Source organism: Hylobates moloch, unplaced genomic scaffold, assembly GCF_009828535.3.
Source record: "Hylobates moloch isolate HMO894 unplaced genomic scaffold, HMol_V3 SCAFFOLD_33, whole genome shotgun sequence".
NCBI classification, from domain to species: Eukaryota; Metazoa; Chordata; class Mammalia; order Primates; family Hylobatidae; genus Hylobates; species Hylobates moloch.
This window is the reverse complement of record NW_026652308.1, coordinates 2,933,330-2,956,211: the sequence shown is the minus strand read 5'-3', so window position 1 is coordinate 2,956,211 and position 22,882 is coordinate 2,933,330. Positions and strand designations below refer to the sequence as shown.

General features: G+C 43.1%; 1 protein-coding gene across 2 annotated transcripts in view; it reads left to right on the top strand.

The window, feature by feature from the left end:
* The first annotated feature begins 26 nt into the window (after positions 1-26).
* The window catches only part of LOC116463304 (CREB-regulated transcription coactivator 3), a 115,992-nt gene continuing 93,136 nt past the window's right edge, over positions 27-22,882 (top strand). For both annotated transcript variants that reach the window (XM_032146338.2, XM_032146337.2), the window contains exons 1-2: positions 27-188; positions 10,555-10,653. In XM_032146338.2, the coding sequence (XP_032002229.1) occupies positions 57-188; positions 10,555-10,653 (231 nt within the window). In that variant the 5' untranslated portion in view covers positions 27-56. The remainder of the gene's footprint in view (positions 189-10,554; positions 10,654-22,882) is intronic.

Here is a 22,882-nt window from a genome sequence, read left to right as displayed (position 1 = left end):
GAGGCGCAGGCCCCGCGGCCGCCGTCTCCCGCTTCTGTCCGCGCAGGGCCCGCGCCATGGCCGCCTCGCCGGGCTCGGGCAGCGCCAACCCGCGGAAGTTCAGTGAGAAGATCGCGCTGCACACGCAGAGACAGGCCGAGGAGACGCGGGCCTTCGAGCAGCTCATGACCGACCTCACCCTGTCGCGGGTGAGGGCCCGGGCCGGCGCGGGCGGGGGCGGCCACGGCCGCGGGCGGGACCCGCGCGGCGGGTGAGAGGTTGCGGGGCCGAGGCGATGGCGGGGCCGGGCGGGGGCCGCGCCCGGGAACCGGCGGCTGGGAGGGGGACCGGAGCGGCCGCGGCCTCGGCGCTTCCCCGCCTGCCGACACCCGCTAGCCGTTCGCGATCCCGGGCTGAGGTGGGAGGGTCGCCGGGCCCCGTGTGCGGGAAGATGGGCAGGGGTGAAGCCGTGGAGGCGGGCGGCGGTGCGAGGGCGGCCTGAGGGGGAAGAGGACGAGGAGCCCCGAGAGGAAATCGCAAACAGCTCGGAGTCCGGCCGGGTGGCGCGGCGCGGCTTCTGGTCGCTCCGAACATCCCCCCACCATCGAGCCCTGCTGTTCTGCCGGCGTGGAAGGCCGCGGGCACCCCAGGGTCCCACGCGCTCGTGGGGGGAGCTCTGTGCACAAGTCCTTCCAGGGCCCGGCCCTGGGGTGGCTCGGGGTATGGGAACCACGACGGTATTCCGTGTCGAGTGTGAGGCTCTGCCCCTTTTACTCCTTGGAGGTGCTTTATCGGGTCCAGTTTACTTTGTTCTGCCCCGGATTTTTAGTGAGAACTGACAAGCGTCGCCGGTGACTGGGGAGGGACCTGGAGAAATGAGTAAGGCGCGAGCCGGGACAGACACCTGGAGAGGTTAGGTAACCGCTGAGTGAGGCAGTGGAGGATGGAGAGCCAACCGGAGTGTCGCGCAGGGTTGCAGAGAAGGGGGGTCAGCAGGAGTGGGGCTGGCCTTGAGGATCCTGAATGCTGACCTTGGAGGACCATCGGGAGGATGGGGGAGGATCTGCAGATTCTGGGGGACTGAGGTGGGGGAGACAGCTTGAAGGAGAGCTGAGAGCAGAGTTGCAAACCAGCTGAGTTGCAGACACATTATTTTTTGGCCAGCGCAGGGTTTGGGAAAAATTATTGAATCTGTTGCCAGAATTTTTAAATTGGAAGACTTCCACACAAAATCCAGATTTCCGTGTTATTTATTTATTATCATTTATAGATATTAAAAATTGAGAGACTTGGTACCACTAATCCTGAATTCCTACATGACAGCTACCGACCTGCTGGAGCTGGGTGATGATGAAAGGGAGCTGAGCTCCCTTTCAAATGGGGCGAGAACTCTAGTTTGCCACCGTCCATGCCACTCTCTGTCACAGTCCCCCAAGGGGAGGCTAGGTGACAGTTGCCATTTATACTCATGATGGTGTTTTCTTTCAGTGAAGTTAAGGAAAAAGTGAAATATTTCCTGTACTTACATTTCTGTTCACATTGAGAAAAAAATATATATAGAGAGAGAAAGAAGCTGAAGATTTCAAGAAAATGTTTTCTTATACCCTATCAGCTTCACTCATTTATTACCTGCCTGGCATCCACTGGCATTTACATCTGTGACCTTGGTTAGATTCAGAGATGAACTCGATAAGCTCAGAGCACATTGAAAAGAATGGGTGGGTGAAAGCTGAGGATTAGTGTTGGGGCCTGTGTTGTTTAGATACATACTGTACATTGTTTATGTACAAATACATGCACTGCATATGTCTGTATACCTATGGTGGATCCAATCTTTCACCCAATTCATGAATCTCCTTTAAAATATCCCTGACAGGTGAGGTCATGAGTAATGTACAGACTCTCTTTTAAAGGCAAAAATTTTTCACAGATCCTCACTGTTTACTTACTTTCAAGTAAAAAAAAAAACAGTGTTTACTTACTTTAGAGACCCTGCTATATAGCTCAGGGTCTCTTGAATTTAGCAAGCCTAATCAACTGTGGCCCATATGATAATTCAGTCACCACTTTATTCTAATTACTACAAAATTATGGTGTCATTGTGCCCTTCACCTGGTACAGGGAATCATTTACATATTAATTCTGCCCGTGTTTTCTTCTTGGCCAGTTACAAGTAAAGTAACACTGCTTGGCTCCACCGTGTTCATAAACACATCTGTAAATGATAACACTGAATTTGGCTACTAATGTTTGCTTACTTAAAAATCTTAAGGGTTATTTTCATAAAGAAATCACAAAATTAGAACACTTTTCATAGAGAACTCTTAGATTCCCAGCATGTCTATGAAGAATGTGTCTCTAAGGATCCAAAGATCCCAGTTGGAGGAGTATCCACCTAGTTCATAATTGGTAACTGAATGGCAGATATACTGACTTTCCATTACTAGCCCATGACAGACATGCTAATCGATAGGGCAGACATTACTGATTGATCTAGATGCTCTTTCCCCTCTGAGCCTGTGTTGGGATTCAAGTTCTTCTCTACATAATCAAAGCAATCCTTCAGAGTTGGCGTTAAATCCTATTCACCTAGTGGGTAGGATAGACTAGACTGTGGAGGATTTTTCTAGCTTTAGAAGTCCAGCATTATCAGGAAGCAGTGGGAAAATTTTGAGAAGGGAGTACTAGGAGGAGGAGTTGAGTGGTGGTACCTGGAATGGTAAAGAGAGGGAAGAAAGTTGGGTCGGGTGTGGTGGTTCACACCTGTAATCCCAGCACTTTGGGAGGCTGAGGCGGGCTGATCACAAGGTCAAGAGATCGAGACCATCCTGGCCAACATGGCGAAACCCCGTTTTTACTAAAAGTACAAAAATTAGCCTGGCATGGTGGTGCGTGCCTGTAGTTCCAGCTACTCAGGAGGCTGAGGCAGGATAATCGCTCGAACCCAGGAGGTGGAGGTTGCAGTGAGCCGGGATCGCACCACTACACTCCAGCCTGGGCAACAGAGCAAGACTTCATCTCAAAAAAAGAAAAGGCCGGGCGCAGTGGCTCACGCCTGTAATCCCAGCACTTTGAGAGGCCGAGGTGGGTGGATCATGAGGTCAGGAGATGGAGACCATCCTGGCTAACACAGTGAAACCCCGTCTCTACTAAAAATACAAAAAAATTAGCTGGGCATGGTGGCGGGCGCCTGTAGTCCCAGCTGCTGGGGAGGCTGCCGCAGGAGAATGGCGTGAACCCGGGAGGCGGAGCTTGCAGTGAGCCGAGATCGCGCCATTGCACTCCAGCCTGGGCGATAGAGCGAGACTCTGCCTCAAAAAAAGAAAAAAAAAAAAAAAAAAAAGGGAAGAAAGTGGTTGCAGGTATGCCTGGGAAGAGGCTGTTCTGTTGTTCATTTATTAATGTATTTATTTGTCAGTATTTGAGTGCCTAATTTGTTGTTAATGGGGTGTGTGTTTGTGAGGGAGAAGAGTGAAAACATGGGGCTGTCCTTTAAAGATCTTACTAATTTGTCCCACAAATTTACTTACTGAGTGAGTCCTTAGTGTGTGCCAGGGGTTAGGATGGACACTGGGTATATAGTAATGAGCAAGCAAAACACAGTGTCCTAATGGATTTTAGGATTTAATGAGGAAGACATTCATTTAATAAGTAAGGACACATTTTGGTGAATATAACCAAAACAGAAGTAGGTGGAGCTCTGGACATGTATGGTAGGGAATTCTCACCTCTTCCAGTGGCCTAAAGGCTCAGTGGGAGTGGGGGAGGCATTCGAGGGTTTGTGTGTTGAGGGAGGGAATATGTTGCAGGTACAGAGAACAGAGATTCAGTAAAAGAGGATGAGGAGGGGATGTGAGATGAGGCTGGAGGCATTCACAGGGATCAGGTTGTAGAGACAGGATTTGGAACTTGATCTTAAGGACAATGGGAAGTCACTGAAGGGGTTGAACCGTGGGAGATTTGCTTTTTTAAAAGATTCCTCTAGCTCCAGCATGGTGGGTAGAAGAGAGGAGGAGGAGGATTTTAGTAGGAGATGTGGTAGTGGCATTTATTAAGATGGTGGCAGTCGGGAGGCAGAGCGGTAAGCAGATTGATACTTAGGAGGTGGAAAGGACCAGATTTCGTGAATGGGTGAGGAGGGTGAGAAAGAGGGAGGGCTGGAACCATTTCAGGGTGTTCTTCATTAAGTGGACACCGGCAGGAACAGGTTTGTGCGAAAATGCTGAGTTTGAGGTGCCTGTGAGGCACATAAGTAGAGATGGTCCAGCAGGCAGCTGTTTAGATGGTTTTGCAGCTTGAGAAGGAAGGCTGAGCTACTGAGAAAAATGGGGGAATTTTTGTTATGTAGCCACAGAAGTAGATTTGGCTGCCTAGGAAGAATTGATGGAACAGATATTGTAAACTGGTGCCTTTTTTTTTTTTTTTTTTGAGACGGAGTCTTGCTCTGTCGCCCAGGCTGGAGTGCAGTGGCGCGATCTCGGCTCACTGCAAGCTCCGCCTCCCTGGTTCACGCCATTCTCCTACCTCAGCCTCTCCGAGTAGCTGGGACTACAGGCGCCCGCCACCACGCCCGGCTAATTTTTTGTGTTTTTAGTAGAGATGGTATTTCACCGTGGTCTCGATCTCCTGACCTCGTGATCCGCCCGCCTCGGCCTCCCAAAGTGCTGGGATTACAAGCATGAGCCACCGCGCCCGGCCGGTGGCTTAAGTTCTGTATTTTGCCCTCTAACATGTTTTTGGTTTTGGCGCAAAATGTGGTTAGTTGGTTGGTTGGTTGATTTTAATTAGGGCTAACAATGAATATTGGGATTTTACAGTAAAATCTGGACTTTGGTTTCTTTTGAAAAATGAGATAACCCAACGACACTCACCCGACATTTCTGGATGGCACCAGTTGCCTATAGCTGAATGGTGGCTGCCCCATTAGAGAGGCCATGGATGTGGTCTTCAATTTGCCGCAGTCCCTACCACCCTCTAAGGTATTCTTTGCAGTGATCCCAGACTGCTTCACTTAAGAGTCCCTGCTTGGCAGCTGTAGGCATTTGAGTTTGTTACTCTTGTCAGAAGGTGAACTGTGAGGCCAGGCGCAGTGGCTCACGCCTGTAATCCCAGCACTTTGGGAGGCCAAGGTAGGTGGATCACCTGAGGTCAGGAGTTTGAGACCAGCCTGACCAACATGGAGAAACCCTGTCTCTACTAAAAATACAAAAAATTAGCCGGGCATGGTGGCAGGTGCCTGTAATCCCAGCTACTCAGGAGGCTGAGGCAGGAGAATTGCTTGAACCTGGGAGGCGGAGGTTGCAGTGAGCCGAGATTGTGCCATTGCACTCCAGCCTGGGCAACAAGAGCGAAACTCCGTCTCAAAAAAAAAAAAAAAAAAAAAAGAAAGTGAACCATGAAGAGGGCCTAGGAGAAGCGCAAGGAACTAAGAAACTACACCATTTGAAAGGGAGGTGGAGGAGCTGGCAAAGAAGGCTTGAAGAGCAACCAGAGGGGCAGGAGAAAGCCAAGAGTACTCTTGTGAAGAGGAGGGAATGCCGACCAGCTGAGCCTAGTGCTGCTGACTTGGTCTGACACAAAAGACGTGTCCTTTGGTCTAGTCATGTGGAGGTCATCGGAGGAGGTCATCAGTAAACTCGGTGAGAGATGCTGCATTCTCAGGGTGCTGGGTGAAAGGCTAATTGTGAGACGTTGAGGAGTGGACGGGGGTGGGGAATGGAGATAGGGTTGGAAACTTATTCCAGAAGTTTGGCTGTGAAGAGCAACTTGTGTTGAGGAACCACAGGACTAACTCAGCATATCACCCTGGAGTGTTGACTGGACTTGAATATCTGTGAAGACTCATTATTTTCATGTGAAAATAAACCAATGATAAGACAATAGATATGTCATAGATTAGCAAGGTCTCAGAATGGAGGAGAGAGAGAAGATGGAAATACTAGGTTTGGGCTAAATATTGAGGACTTTCCTTTTGCTAGGCACTGCAATCCCTTTCTAATGTTGTTATCTCACATAGTCCTCAAAATGAGCCTATGGTGTGTATATCTGGAATTTTCCTCATTTTGTGGATGAGTAAACTGAGGCTTAGAGAGTCATGGTTGCAGAGCTGGTTAAGTGGTAGAGCTGGGGTTTGAATCTGGCTACCACGGTGAATGTCCGTATACTCAGCTACTTTAATTTCCCCCATAAGGATCTTCAGCTGCTTTTACTCCCTGCTGTAAGGTATCAGCATCATTTGTTGAAAAGACTTTTCTTTGCCCATTGAATTGCTGTGGCAATTTTGTTGCAATCAGTTGGCCACATAAGTGTTGGTTTATTTTTAGACTCTCTTTTCTGTTTCAGCGATTTGTATATCTCTCTTTTTGACAATAGCACACTGTCTGTATATTATAGCTTTATAATAAGGCTTAAAACCTGGTAATTTAAGTCCTGTAACTTATCTCTTTTTGAAAATTGCTCTGGCCGAGTGCCGTGGCTCACGCCTGTAATCCCAGCACTTTGGGAGGCTGAGGCAGGCAGATCGCTTGAGCCCAGGAATTCTAGACCAGCCTAGGTAACATGGTGAAATCCGTCTCTAAAAAAAAAAAAATACAAAAATTAGCTGGGCGTGGTGGTGCGTGCCTGTATTTGGGAGGTGGAGGTTGCAGTGAGCTGTGATTGTGACACTGCACTCCAGCCTGGGCAGCAGAGACCCTGTCTCAAAAAAAAAAAAAAAAATTGCTCTGACTATTCTAGGTCATTAGTGCATCCATAAATTTTAGAATTATCTTGTCAATGTCTCTAAAAGGACCCGCTGGGATTTTGGATTGTAATCGTGTTGGCTATTTTGAGAATTTTCTCAAAAAGGAATTAATGAGGCCTGGATCTCATTTCCTGTAGGCATTAAAGAAAATTCCACTAAGATGTGTGACTGTAGGCCAAAGGTGGCTAACTCAATAAGTGAGGCAGGTAAGGAAAATGAATGGAGGGGCCAGGAATGAGATGATCATGGCAGCTGATCCTGGGCCATCGTGAAGGAATAATAGGGTACAGTGAGGACTTGGCAAACACCGTCTAAGGGGGTGACCTCTTCTCAGCTTCATCCAGCGATGCCTTGCAAGAACGTGGGTTCAGTGGCGACTGACCTTTCAATCAGGAGAAGTTGGAAATCCAGATTTTTATGCAGTGTCCTGATTTTTTCAATTGAAATTTAATACACTGAATGGGTCAACATCTGGTGGGTAAACAGAACACTCTCTAGGCAAAATGTGGCCTATGGGCTGCCAGTCTGTGACCTCGGCCTTAGGCTAATCATTCTTTGGTTCACATGTTCATCATCTGTAAACATGAAGGTGTTGAAGACAGTCTCAAAGTTCTTTTTTTTTTTTTTTTTTTTTGAGACGGAGTCTTGCTCTGTGCCCCAGGCTGGAGTGCAGTGGCGCGATCTCGGCTCACTGCAAGCTCCGCCTCCTGGGTTCACGCCATTCTCCTGCCTCAGCCTCCCGAGTAGCTGGGACTACAGGCGCCCGCCAACACACCCGGCTAATTTTTTGTATTTTTAGTAGAGACGGGGTTTCACCGTGTTAGCCAGGATGGTCTCGATCTCCTGACCTTGTGATCCGCCCGCCTCGGCCTCCCAAAGTGCTGGGATTACAGGCTTGAGCCACCGCGCCCGGCTCAAAGTTCTTTTTCTAGCTCAATGAGTCTAAATTTCAAAAGAGGAAAATGTCAAAATAACTCAGAGTTTGAAGAGGTAGCTGAGATCAGCAATAATGATAATATCTTAAGAAGTTGTCCAGAGCTTTACATTTGACATACCACTCTTGTGTCTGTGTCACTTAATCCTCACTTTATCTTGTGCAGGAGGCATCAGAGTTGTTTGCCCAACCACATGGGAGTTGCAGGTTACAAAGTCACATCATCCGATTCCAGGTCCAGTGCTTTTTGTTTTTTTACAGAATCTTGCTCTGTTACCCAGGCTGGAGTGCAGTGGCGCGATCTCGACTCACTGCAAGCTCCGCCTCCCAGGTTCATGCCATTCTCCTGCCTCAGCCTCCCGAGTAGTAGGGACTGCAGGCGCCCACCACCATGCCCGGCTAATTTTTTTGTACTTTTAGTAGAGACAGGGTTTCACCGTGTTAGCCAGGATGGTCTCGATCTCCTGACCTCGTGATCCGCCCGCCTCGGCCTCCCAAAGTGCTGGGATTACAGGTATGAGACACTGCTCCTGGCCCTTTTTTTGAGACAGAGTCTCACTGTGTTACCCAGGCTGTAGTACACTGGCGTGATCTTGGCTCACTGCAACCTCTGCTTCCTGGGTTCAAGCAATTCTCCTGCCTCATCCTCCCAAGTAGCTAGGATTGCAGGCATGCTTCACCACACCAGGTTAATTGTTAGTAGAAACGGGGTTTCACCGTGTTGGCCAGGCTAACAGTGTTCTTTTTTAACAGTCTTTGAAGGCTCTGGAAATAGGTGCTTTGGGAGGGAGAGCAGTTATGGGGGATTGTGAGATGGCCTTCAGCTCAGTTGAAGGCAGGTCCCTATCTGGATTTATAACTTAGTTTGGTTGAAGTGTCAAGGCTTTTGGGTAAGAGTTGAAGCCTTTGTGAGAACTCTCTGAAGGCAGGAACTTTAGTATACATTTATCTTAGTAAGCCAGTGCCTGGCATACTACCTGACACATAGTTAAGTTTTTGTATCAGTAAATCAGTGGATAAATTGATCCTTCAAAAAAGAAACCAAAGGCTTTAAATCAAGGTGGCTGAGAATTTTGTCCAGAGAATTTCAAGAATAGTCAGATGCTTCTGGTAAGTACTTTTAGAATGTTAAGATTGAAAGCTGAGAGACTTTATTCCTATAACTCCACTCCTAGATGGAAAAAACTCACCATGTCGTCCTCCTCATGTTTGACTCTGAGATTTGGGTTTTGATTAATAGGTTATAACTGTCTCCCTGTGCAGTACATTTGAGAAATCAAATACAGCAGGTATAAGGGAAGTTAAAGCCACTAAAGGATTTCATATGCCTTTAAAATTTCCAAACAGGTATAAGTCTTTATCTTTTGAGGATACATATTGAAATATGGAGTGATACGACGTCTGAGATTTCTTTCAGTGAGGCACTGCGGGTAGTGGAGAGGGTAAAGATGAAAGATGATTGGATATACGTTGGTAATTTTTAAGCTAGAAGATGGATAGATGGGATTTCATTATACTTGTCTTTATTTCACATACAGTATTTGAAATCTTTCATAATAAATGTAAAAAGGAAATTATCAGAGAGCTTCTTAGGTTCAACAATGCTTTTGGTAAACCAAACTTCACCTTTTTTTTTTTTTTTTGAGTTTGCAATTAGTATGATCATCGAGGGAAAGATGGGACAAAGGAAAAGAGCGTGGCAGAAATGGGCATATGGGCTTTGAGGCTGACAGCCGTGGCTCAGCCTCCTGCTAGCCACGTGGCAAGTCACTGAACTTCCGAGTCTGGGTCTCCAGGTCTGTAACAGCAGGAGAGTACAGTCTCATCTGCATGGTTGTGGGGAGGATTAGGGATGAAGTGGGCGAAGTGTCTGAGAACAGCACCTGGCCCATCCTAGGGGCTTAGATCTGGTAGTGTTTTATTATTGTTAGAGACGGAGAGTAATGAAAGGTAAAAATCTGCCCCAGGGCTCTCGTCTATAACCCTTTCTTCTCTATATGAATTATAGTGCCAAGGGTTATGTAACCATGGAGCTAATTTATTATTTTAGAAACAGAACTCTTAAAGACCAGATCAGACCACTTTGAGATTTACAAGAACTGTAACCAGTTTATTGCTTTTTGAAAAATGAAGTAAGGAAGAACTTACAGAAGAAAGGCATATTAAAATGGTGGGTTGCCATTTTATACCTATTGAATTGACCTCCTTCCTTACCCCAATTAATGGTAGCATCCTATGTCAGTGAGGGTTTTTTTGGTGAAACTTTTCTCATATGTATATTAGTAAACTCTTTGGGAAAGCATTTTGGCAGTATATGTTTAGAGCCACCAAAAGGCCCATATCCAGAGATTTAGTAATCACCCTTCGGAAGGTGTTCTAAGGAAATAATTCAGAAGAACTGTTATATACCCATTAAAAATTATTCTGTAATAGCATAGAAAAGGCTTATGATGAGCATGCTAGGTTGTACCTATCTTATCATCACAGCTATGCAGTTCTTACCATAAATGTAAATGGAGGCTGGAAAAGAGCATGAAGAAGGGAAAACAGTTAATGTGTTAGGGTTGTGGATAGTAGCTTAGTTTTTCTTTCAGAAATTCTTTTACTGTTGTTAAAGATTATGCCACTGTGTCCAAACATACACACTCAAAGACCTTGCAAGAGGACGTTACTATCATGGTATATGGGACATTTGGAACATGGGTAAGCTCTTTCCGAAAATAGAGTAATCAAAACCCAGAAAGCACCGGAAACCTTGAGGGTGTGATCACTTAAGTAGAGAAGAAATTGAAACCAAGACTTTCATTCTTGAACCGTTCCCCTACAAAATACCATACTTTGATGCTTCTTTAGATCTTTGCTGTTACCTCTCAACGTTCTTAAATCACTTTGTTTCCAGGTTCAATTTCAGAAGCTTCAGCAACTGCGCCTTACACAGTACCATGGAGGATCCTTACCAAACGTGAGCCAGCTGCGGAGCAGTGCGTCAGAGTTTCAGGTACCTCCAGATATGTACTTTCTTGAAGCTGAATGGAGTGTAAAAAATAGACAAAGATTATCACTAAAAAGATGAGATCTTGAAGGATAAGCTGGGCCTAGGTACAGTTCAGTCTTCTTTTGGAAAGTCCATTAATATTCTCTCTCATAGTTTCTACAGCATACGATAGTGTTATTTCACAAATGGCTGAAGGCGGCACTGGCAAGTAGAATTATAACACAAGTATATGTAATTTAAAATGTTCTAGTAGCTACATTAAAGAAGAAGAAACATGTGGGATTAATTTTAATATCTATATTTTTCAAAATGCAGCTTTCTCATCTATAATTTTAATATTACTCAAATAAATGTTTGTCTGGCCATGGTGGCTCACACCTGTAATCCTAGCACTTTGGGAGGCCAAGGCCAGTGGATCACCTGACGTCAGGAGTTCGAGACCAGCCTGGTCAACATGGTGAAACCCCATCTCTACTAAAAACACAAAAATTAGCTAGGTGTGGTGGCACAAAGCTGTAGTCCCAGCTACTTGGGAAGCCGAGGCATGAGAATTGCTTGAACCCAGGAGGCGGAGGGTGCAGTGAGCAGAGATCATACCACTGCACTCCAGCCTGGGTGACAGAGTGAGACTGTCTCAAAAAAAAAAATAAAAATAAAAAATAAATATTTAATCCAGTATATCCAAAGTATGATCATTTTAACATGCAATCAGCATTAAAAAAACTGAGAAATCTCACATACCTTTTTGTGTACTAAGTCTTTGAAATCTGTTGTGTATTTTATACTCAAAGCATACTTTAATTTGGACCAGCCGCATTTCACTAGTTTCATGTGGCTAGTGGCTACCACATGGGTCGGTGCAGGTGTAAGACACAGATAAGTAGTCTGTATTGCATTTAGATTACTGCAGTGTCCTAGGGTGCTTTCATCGTTCATATCAGTGGAAAGCTTTGTTCAAAACAATGTGGAATTGGTATTTCAGAGAATGGTATATGGCACTGTTGTTAAGACCTGAATTAGACCTGCTTAGATATCCCAGTCTCTGAAACATTAGGAGCCTGTCATTCTAATTATGCAATTTAAGATTCGGTGTTAAAGTTGAGATATAAACTTTAAGATGAAGCATTAATTGATTATTTGGATGCCTGACCATTTTAAAAGCACTGTCTTATTTCTTTATGGTAGAAACTGGGTTCACTTTTTTGATGATGCCAAATAAAACCAAATGTATTATTTAAGTTGGGGACTTCGATTTGAGAGTGCTGATAGGAACTCCAAATATAATGGTGATTAGAAAATTACAACGTGAACATATTTGTACCCTATTGCACTGGAATCTTGTCTTCAATATAATGACAATGGACTCTTTACCATATTACTGCCTGTATTAGAGATCTACCTTCATATATCAAACTACCTTATATATTAACCCACTGGGTTATTTAGTATCCAAATAACATAGGTCTCTGCCTTATGCGGGATTTCATACTTCAGGAAATACAGCATTGTGCAAGTTTGCTGTGTCTGAGATCCCAATTTTGTGCTACTTTATTGTCAACTTTAGAGGAATATAGAATTTACTATGATGTTCCCCTCCGGTTGCATTGGGGAATGGGATAAAATGATAATCCTTGGCCTTCCCAGGATTCTTTTTTTTTTTTTGTGAGATGGAGTCTCATGCTGTCACCCAGGCAGGAGTGCAGTAGCGTGATCTCAGCTCACTGCACCCTCCATCACCTGGGTTCAAGCATTCTCCTGCCTCAGCTTCCTGAGTAGCTGGGATTACAGGTGTGCACCACCACGCCCAGCTAATTTTTATATTTTTAGTAGAGATGAGGTTTCACCATGTTGGTCAGTTGGTCTTGAACTCCTGACCTCAAGTAATCCACCTACCTTGGTCTCCCAAAGTGCTGGGATTACAGGCGTGAGCTACCGTGCCTAGCCCCCAGGATTCTTTTCATACTGTTTTTGTTTTGTTTTGTTTTTCTTTGCAACGGTCACAAACTTACAGAATACTTGGAAGTATAGTCCACTTAATTTTTTTTTTTTTTTTTTTTTGAGACCGAGTCTCATTCTGTCGCCTAGGCTGGAGTGCAATAGTGCGATCTCAGCTCACTGCAACTTCCAGCTCCTGAGTTCAAGTGATTCTTCTGCCTCAGCCTCCCAAGTAGCTGGGATCATAGGCGCGCGTCACCATGCCTGGCTAATTTTTGTATTTTTAGTAGAGACAGTGTCTCACCATGTTGGCCAGGCTGGTCTCAAACTCCTGACCTCAGGTGATCCGCCCATCTCATCCTCCCAAAGTGCTGGGATTACAGGCATGAACTACTGTGCCCTGCTGACGTAACTTTTTTCTCACTGGAGAATAAGTTCCTGACCTGATGCCCCATCACCCCCTAATATTTCACTGTGTTTTTCCTACAAGCAAAGACATTGTTCTATATAACTAAAATACAGCCATCAAGATAAGAAAATTAACAGTGATCCATTATTACAATCTGATCTTCAGACCTCATTCACCAAATGTCCCCCTGCTGTCCTCTATAGCAAAAGGATTCAGTTCAGAATCACATGCAGTTATTGTCTGCAGTCTCCTTCAGTCTGGAACAGCTTTTCAGCCCTTTATTTTTGACATTAATTCAAGTACTCTTAACTTTTGTGATCCTGTCGCATTTGAAGATTACAGGCCAGTTTTTTTTGTAGATATAACCCCTCAGTTGGGGTCTGCCTAATGTATCTTTGTGATTTGATTCAGACTATGCATCTTTGGCAGGAATAACATAGAAGTGATGCTGTTATGGTATCACATTAGGGACATGATTTTGATGTGTCTTGTTAATGATGATGTTCTCATTTATTAGTTAAGGTGGTGTCCACCAGGCATGGTGGCTCGAGCCTGTAATCCCAGCATTTTGGGAGGCTGAGGCAGGCGGATCGCTTGAGCTCAGGAGTTTGAGACCAGCCTGGGCAACATGGCGAGACCCTGTCTCTACTGAAAAAAAAAAAGGCCAGATGTGGTGTTGCACGCCTCTGGTCCCAGCTACTTGGGAAGCTGAAGTGGGAGGATTGATTGCTTGAGCCCGGAGAGCAGAGATGTCAGTGAGCTCAGATGGTGCCACAGTACTCCAGCTTGGGTGACAGAGCCAAACCCTGTCTCAAAAAAAAAAAAAAAAAAGGTGGCATGTCTGTCAGACTTCTCCATTCTAAAGTTACTCTTTTCCCCTTTGTAATGAATAAATATTTTGCGAGGAGATACTTTATCCTGATCTTCATTAAACTTTCAATCTATACATTCATTTTTTATCTCTCGGTATATGGTTTTATGATTTTCTATTTTATTCAATCTATTATAATCTATTATTTTTATTCATTTTTGAAGCAATGAAAACACAGATTTATTGAAATGAAAGTATGCTCTACAGAGTAAGAGTGGGCTTGAGCAAGCTAACCTATTGTTTTTATTTTGCTCTTCACATTCTCCCCAGTTAGGCTGGTGGGAACCCTCTTCCAAACTGAGAAAAATTCTTGAAAAACTGAGGAGAGTCCCAGAGCACAGATTTTTTTTAAGTAAATTTTTTCGAGGTATAATTTACATACAATATAATTTATACTTTTTTTAGGTATACAGCTCAGTGCCATATTATCACCACCACAATGAAGACGTAGAATAGTTCCATTACCCCAAAAGATTCCCTTGTGTCTGTTTGTAAATATTCTCCATCCCCCACCTCCAGCCTTTGGAAACCACCATCTGCAGTTTTGACTCTTCCAGCGTCCTATTAGTGGAATCAAACGTCCGTAGTCTTTTGAGTTTTTCTCTCACTTAGCATATTGCATTTGAGATTCATCTGAGTTGCTGCGTGTATTAGTTTCCTAGGGCTGCTGTAACAAAGTACCACAACCTTAGTGCCTTAAAACAACAGAAATTTATTTTCTCATGTTCTGAGTCCAGAAGTTGGAAATCATGGTGTCAGCAGCACCATGAACGCTCTGGGGAAGAATCCCTCCTTGTCTCTTCCTAGCTTCCGTGGGCGGCGGCAGTCCTTAACTTGTAGCTGCATCACTTACTCTCTGCCTCTGTCATCACACGACTTTCTTCATTGTTTGTCTGTGTCTTTGTATTTAAATCTTCCTCTCCTTTTTCTTATAAAGAACTAGTCATTGGATTTAGGGCCTACCCTAATCCAATATGATCTCACCTTTGCTTGATTACATCTGCAAAGATTCTGTTTTCAAATAAAGTCATATTCACAGGTTCTGGGGGTTAGGACTTGAAGATATCTTTTTTGGTGGCCATAATTTAACCTGCTACATTGCATTGATCAGTAGTTCATTTCTTTTTATTGCTGAGTAGAATTCCATTCTATGGATGTAGATAATTTATCCATTCATCAGTTAGTTGATGGGCATTTGGGTTGTTTCCACCTTTTGGTAATTATGAATAAATATTCTATAAACATTCACATACAATTTTTATGTAAGTACCTAGTAGTGGAATTGCTAGATCATACAGTAAGTGTATATTAACTTTAGCTTTATAAGAAATCTCCAAGCTGTTCTCCAAAGTGGCTCTACTGTTTCACATTCTTACCAGCAGTGCATGAGAGTTCCAGCGACCCTGTATCTGCTCTAGCACTTGGTATTTCGGAGTTTCAAAAAAATAGTGGTTAAAAAACATAACATAAAATTTACCATCTTAACCATCTTTTAAAGTAGTTTATTGGTATCTTCTAAAACCATTTTTAAATATATAGTTCAGTGCTATTACAGACATTCATATTGTGCAACCAATCTCCAGAATTTTTTCATCTGACAAAACTGAAATTCTGTGCCCATTCAATAAGAATTCTCCATGTTCCCTTCCCACCACCCTCTAGCAACTACTGTTTTTTCTGTCTCTATGACTTTGACTATTCTAAGTGCCTCATATGAGGGAAATCATATACTATTTGTCTTTTTTGTGACTGGCTTGTGCTTAGTATAATGTCTTCAGGGTTCACCCATGTTATAGTCTGTGACATGATTTCCTTCCTTTTCAAGGCTGAGTAACATTTCATTGTATGTGGATGCCACATTTTGTTCCATTCATCCACTAATGGACACTTGGGTTGCCGCCACCTCTTGGCTATTGTGAATAATGCTGCTATGAACATGGGTGTGCAAATCTCTCTTCAAGGCTCTGCTTTCAGTTCTTTTGGGTACATACTCAGAAATAGGATTGCTGGATCATATGACAATTCTGGTTTTAATTTTTTTTTTTTTTTGGAGACTGAATCTCACTCTGTCGCCTAGGCTGGAGTGTAGTGGCGTGATTTCAGCTCACTGCAGCCTCTGCCTCCCAGGTTCAAGGCAGTTCTACTGCCTGAGCCTCCTGAGTAGCTAGGATTACAGGCGTGCCCCCACCACACCTGGCTAATTTTTGTATTTTTTTTTTTTTTTTGAGATAGAGTCTCACTCTGTCGCCCAGGCTGGAGTGCAGTGGCGCGATCTCAGCTCACTGCAACCTCCGCCTCCTGGGTTCAAGCAATTCTCCTGCCTCAGCTTCCCAAGTAGCTGGGACTACAGGCGCCTGTCACCACGCCCAGGTAATTTTTTTTTGTATTTTTAGTAGAGACGGGGTTTCACTGTGTTAGCCAGGATGGTCTCGATCTCCTGCCTTTGTGATCCGCCCGCCTTGGCCTCCCAAAGTGTTGGGATTACAGGCGTGAGCCACTGCGCCTGGCCTTGTCTAGTTTTTAAATTGAGTTATTAATTTTCTTAATCAGTTGTGAGAGTTGTTTATATATTCTGGATACCAGTTCTTTATCAGATAATGTATTTTGCAAATATTTTCTCCCAGTCTGTGGTTTGTTTTTTCATTTTCATTTTCATTTTCTCAATAGTCTCGAAGAGTAGAAGTTTTAAATTTTGAAGTCTAGTTTATCAATTGTGTTATTTTATGATTTGTGCTTTTGTCTTATCTATTAATAAGAGTTATTCGTCTAACTCAAGTTCCCAAAGGTTTTTTTCCTATGTGTTTCTCTATTAGTTTTATAGCTCTGTCTTTTACACTTAAGTATATTATGAGTTAATTTTTTTGTGTGGTACAGGGTGTGGGTTTGAGGCTCACTCATTTTGCATAGGGATGTTAAATTGTTCTAGCACCATTTGATGAAGACTTTCTTTTCCCTATTGAATGCCTTGGTACCTTTGTTGAAAATCAATTGACCATATACATGTGAGTCTATTTCTGGACTCTTATCTTCTGTGTCATTGGTTTCTTTGTCTATCATTTTGCTAATACCACACTGTCTTGATTACTGTACCTTTATAGGGAGGCTTGGAATTAGGTAATGAGAGTCGTCTTTGTTCTTTTTTGAAGCTGTTTTGCTTATTTTCGTTCCTTTGCTTATCCATAACTTTTTAGAAACAGCTTGTTAATGTCTACAAAAACACCTCCTAGGATTTTATTTTTATTTTTATTTTTATTTTTTTGAGACGGAGTCTTACTCTGTTGCCCAGGCTGGAGTGCAGTGGCGCGATCTCCACTCACTTCAAGCTCCGCCCCCTGGGTTCATGCCATTCTCCTGCCTCAACCTCCTGAGTAGCTGGGACTACAGGTGCCCGCCACCACGCCTGGCTAATTTTTTTGTATTTTTAGTAGAGATGGGGTTTCACAGTGTTAGCCAGGATGGTCTCGATCTCCTGACCTCGTGATCCACCCGCCTTGGCCTCCCAGAGTGCTGGGATTACAGGCGTGAGCCACTGTGCCTGGCCAACACCTGCTAGGATTTTAAACAGGATTGCATTGAATCTATAGATAGGTTGGGGATAATTGACATCTCTATAACACGGAGTCTTCCATGAAGAAGACTTCCATGTACAGAAAAACAGATTTTTAATTGAAGTTCAGTTGCTTATAATCATTTATATACAATTCTCCTTTTATTTTTATTATATTTATGTATTTTTGATTGACAAAATTGTATATATTTATGGTATACAATATGATATTTTGATAAATGTATACATTGTGGAATGGCTAAATCAGACAAACATATGCATCCTCTCACATTATTATCATTTCTTTTGTGGTGAGAATCTGCTCTTAGCAATTTGCAATATATGATACATTGTTATTAACTTTAGCAATCATGATGTACTATAGATATCTTGAACTTGTTCTTCCTGTCTACTCCTTTTATGTTTGTAAATCACTTTGGAGTTTACAAAATGCTTTCATATCTGTTATTTTACTTCATCCTCTTACTACAACATTGGTTGGTAAGTGTAGTACTATTTTAATACAGTAAAGACCAATTTTCTATCCTAATGGAGGATCTCAAAGTGCATTCTTTTTTTCTAACCCAATGAGCCCTTATGCAAAGAACATAGACTTATCAGATGAGTAAACAGAAGCCAACTTTTCAGGCTGCCTTCTGATAATCTTTAGCAAGGGGCAGATCATCAGTAAAGGGGTGGCTAGGGTTACAGCCCTCATGTCTCTAGGCAGGGCCTGGCACACATACCCTGAGGGCAGAGAGGAGGAAGTGGGCATTATCTTCTTCTCTGAGAGCGAAGGCTAGGACTGTCTCTTCTGCTTAGTGGAGGGATAGCATGTTCCAGCCTGTGTAACAGCTAGGGCACATGTTGACTGAATGGCTTGTCAGGCAGCTGTAGAGAGAGGGACAAAGGGCTTCTCTCTGTATAGGGTTTTGTAGGTATAGTTGTAGCTTTTCATATCCCCCACCCCCTTTTTTTTTTTTGCGACAAGGTCTCAAGGTCGCCCAGCTGGAGCGCAGTGATGTGATCTTGGCTCACTGCAGCCTCCACCTCCTGGGCTCAAGGGATCCTCCTGTCTCAGCCCCCCAGGGTAGCTGGGAGTACAGGCGTAAGCCACCACATCCGGCCAGTTGTTGTATTTTTGTAGAGATAGAGTTTCACTATGTTGCCCAGGCTGGTCTCGAACTCCTGAGCTCAAGCGATCCACCTGCCGTGGCCTCCCAAAGTGCTAGTATTACAGGTGTGAGCCACCACTCCCAGCCTTGTATCCTTTATATAACCTACCCTAGTCCTTTCAAATCATATCACTAAAAACTAATTGTACTTTTTACATCTCTGATTAACTACATTTTAACAAAATTGCATCATGTCGTTTGTAACTGAGGGCTTTTAAGTTCTAATTTAGGGAACAATCTGATGGTCAAGGGAAGAAGCCCTTATAGCAAGGCAGTTTGCAAAGGCCTGGAGGGCCAGGTCCAGCAAGGTGGTTTTCCTGGGGCCCACTACCAATATGAGTAGTATAATGAGGCCCAGAGTTCACATAGCAAGTAAGTAAGAGAAACAGGACTTAAAAATCATGTCTTTGACTTCCAGTTCCATTTCCATGGTTTTCCTTTACTGCATTTCCTTTCAAGTTTTCATAAGGTTCTTTAAAGAAAAAAAAAGATTGGCAAAAAGATACGTCAGTTAAACAAAAGAAAACCTAAGTACCAGTATTAATCTCAAAATACCACTACTAACCACAGCTGACATGTATTGAGTATGTGCTATGTGCCAGACACTGTGTTAAGCTCTCTATGTAGATGGTAATTGTCATAGCATTATATGACTTTTATGTGATAAAACAACATAGCAACAAATTGCAAAAAGGAAAAACTCCAATAAATGAGGAGAATTCGACAATAGCACAATTGTAGATTTTTAATTCACTACGACTGAGCCAGTATTCAAAATAAAGATAATAAAGAGTTATACCATTAACAAATCAGAATTACTGTATACCAAAATTTATTCCCTAGAGTTTATTCTCTAAAAAGGTAAGATGCCTTTCTAGATATTTCTAGACTCATTTTAAAAGCAATACTTCTTTTTCTGATTATAAATGTAACACTTGCTTATTACAGAAAACTGGTTACATCTTTGTTCACCATTTGGCCTTTTCTTTCAATAGTTTTGCAGTGACTATAAATATTTTTTAACAAAATGAGCCTCATATGTATGTATAGTTTTGTATTTTCCTTCTTTCTGTTCATGAGCATTTTCCTGTATGTGTTCAATGGTTTTCAGAAACAGTATTTCTAGTGACTACATGCTATTCTGTCACATGGATATGCCACAGTTTAACTGCTCCCTTATTGTTTGGGTTGTTTTCACTCTTTGTTCATGGTGTGTGTGTGTGTGTGTGTGTGTGTGTGTAGTGTAAATTGATCACATACTAGGCCAAATAAATTCTCAGTAAATTAAAAAAGGAGAAATCGAATCTGAATATAATTAATAAAATTGCAATTAATAATAAAATTTAAATTTAAAAATCCAGCTATTTGAAAAAAAATTTAAAGCCTTTTTAATAACTATTAGATATACTATCAGGCAGGCTGGGTACCATGGCTCACGCCTGTAATCCTAGCACTTTGGGAGGCCGAGGCGGGCAGATTGCTTGAGCCTAGGAGTTGGAGAAAGATAATGAAGAGCTAGAAGAATGCCTTCACTTTGAAAATCTGAGGAATGCCTTGGATCCCTCCTGAGGAAAATATGTAAATATGTATACATGCTCTTATTCGCTTATTTTATTTTATTCTTTTTCTTTCTTTTTTTTTTTTTTGAGACAGGTCTTGCTCTGTCACCCAGGCTGGAGTGCAGAAGCGTGATCTCAGCTCACTGCAACTTCCGTCTCCCAGGTTCAAGTGATTCTGCTGCCTCAGCCTCCTGAGTAGCTGAGACTACAGGTGCCTGCCACCATGCCTGGCTCATTTTTTGTATTTTTAGTAGAGACAGGGTTTCACCATGTTGGTCATGCCAGTCTTGAACTCCTGACCTCAGGTGATTCTCCCGCCCTGGCCTCCCAAAATGCTGGGATTACAGGCGTGAGCCACCACACCCAGCCCCGTTCACTTCTTTTAAAAAAGTTTTATTAGTGAAAATTTCAAACAGATTACACTCATTTTTGCTTAAATTTTGATCCTGTGTCAAGAACTCTTGGCCTAGGATGACTTGTATTTGTAAGTTTGTATTAAATATTTAAAAATCGGCTGGGTGAGGTGGCTCACGCCTGTAATCCCAGCACTTTGGGAGGCCAAGGTGGGCAGATCACCTGAGTTCGGGAGTTTGAGACCAGCCTGACCAATGTGGAGAAACCCCGTCTCTACGAAAAATACAAAATTAGCTGGGCATGGTGGCGCATGCCTGTAATCCCAGCTACTTGGGAGGCTGAGGCAGGAGACTCGCTTGAACCCAGGAGGCGGAGTTTGCGGTGTGCCGATATTGCACCATTGCACTCCAGCCTGGGCAACAAGAGTGAAACTCCATCTCAAAAAAAAAAAAAAAAAAAAATCATTTCCCTTATTTTCCTTTACCTTTTTTTTTTTTGAGTCTATAAAATGTATTTGATGGAAAATTGTGGAAAATGTTTTAGTAACTTAGTACAAGGTTAAACAGGCAGACGGCACTGTCATGGAGTTATTTGAAATATCTTTGCTGTTGCTATTGTCCCCTTTAAGCCTCAAGCAGCGTTTTAGCAGCCTTTGACATCTCATTTGTCCTCATGCAGATAATCCAGTTCTGTGTGCATATTTGCGTGTCAGATCTCGAGACCTGCTTTTTTTAAAATTATTATTTCGAGGTAATATAAAGTAGCATATAGGTATCAGCATGCATAATCCAGAACCCCTTTGCTTTCCATGGAAGCCAGCCTCTCAGGGCTCCTGCCCTCCTCACTGAGGATGCAAGCCTGGGAAAGGGGAGCAGAAATGGGTTTGTAGGGAAGGATGAGCTCTGCCTGTCCTGTTGCCCAGGAAGCACTCCTAATAATGCCAAGGAGCTCAATTCCAAGCAGGTGAGAAGCTTACGGAATGAAACAAGAGAGGCTGATTCTCATTAAATATTTTCAGTTTGTGTAGGGCAGAACAATGAGATGAACAAAGCACCAATCTGCCCTCTACTTCCTTTTTGTGAAAGGAAGAGATGAGGTTTCTCCATGACATCTGGACAGTGTTGGGGTTACATAATTAGACTCTCCCCGACTGAGTCTCTTTAGGTAAATCACAGAATTCTCTGAATCTCATCTATAAGCGATGATAATGACGGTTACTTGATAGAATTGTTCATAAGGATCTAATGAATGCAGAATAAATGCATATCTCTGGAAACTAAAGTACTAAGCAAAAGTCAGTAGTACAGTAATACAAATAGTGCTTAGGAATAATTGTGAAGTAGGAAGTTTGTCTTTATCACTTCCTGCCTCTTTTTTTCTGTGCTCTTCTTACTGTCTCCCCCTCACCTCTGCTGTCCAATATGTTAGTCACTAGTCATTTGTGGCTATTTCCATTTAAATTAATTAAGATTAAATACAATTAAAAATTCAGTTCCTTGGTTGCATTAAGCCACATTTCAAGTGCTCAGGAGCCACATGTGGCTGGTGGCCACCGAACTGGACAGCACTGCCCCCTATTTTGAGAAGTGGGAGAGTTCTTGGAGGAGGTAGGCATTCTAATGGTGCGTTCTAGGTCCCAGTTTCAGCACCAGATTAAGTCCTCACCTTCCCTTAAGAGCCCAGGGCTTTAAGGTGATCTTCCCTTCCCTGCTTGTCTGTATCAGCCAATCAGATTTCTATGTCTCGGTTGAAGTGTTTGAGTGGTAAGCAAAGCACCCTGATTAAGTTCATATCAAAAACTTTGAACCTCCACTTAACTGCTCTGAGTACATGCATTTCAAAAAAGGATGCCCACAAAATCAGATCTCTGTTTGGTAGAATTTCTCACTGTAAAATGTGGCATTTCCTCCAAAAGGCTGTGTGGTAGGCGCACCCTTACATTACACACACACAGATTAGGTAGTCTTCTAAAGGAACAGACTGACCCTGCATTTCAAAAGATGATGCTCACAAAATCAGATCTCCGTTTGGTAGAATTTCTCACTGTAAAATGTGGCGGTTCCTCTGAAAGGCTGTGTGGTAAGGCACGCCCTTACATTACATTACATTACACACACACACATGCACACACACACACACACACACACACACACACACAAATGTCTTCTAAAGGAACAGATTGACCCTGTGAAGGTGTTGGGTGTCGTGTTCTCCTGCTCCCTCCCTACTCCAAGAGTGGTGTTAACTACTTTTCTTTTTTACTCTTCATTAATTGATTAATAAATAATTGATTTGGCAAATGTTTCCCAAGCGCCTGCTGTGGCAGCAGGTCTGTATTAGACACAGGACACATAGAAACAAAGAAATTGGCCCTTCCACAGA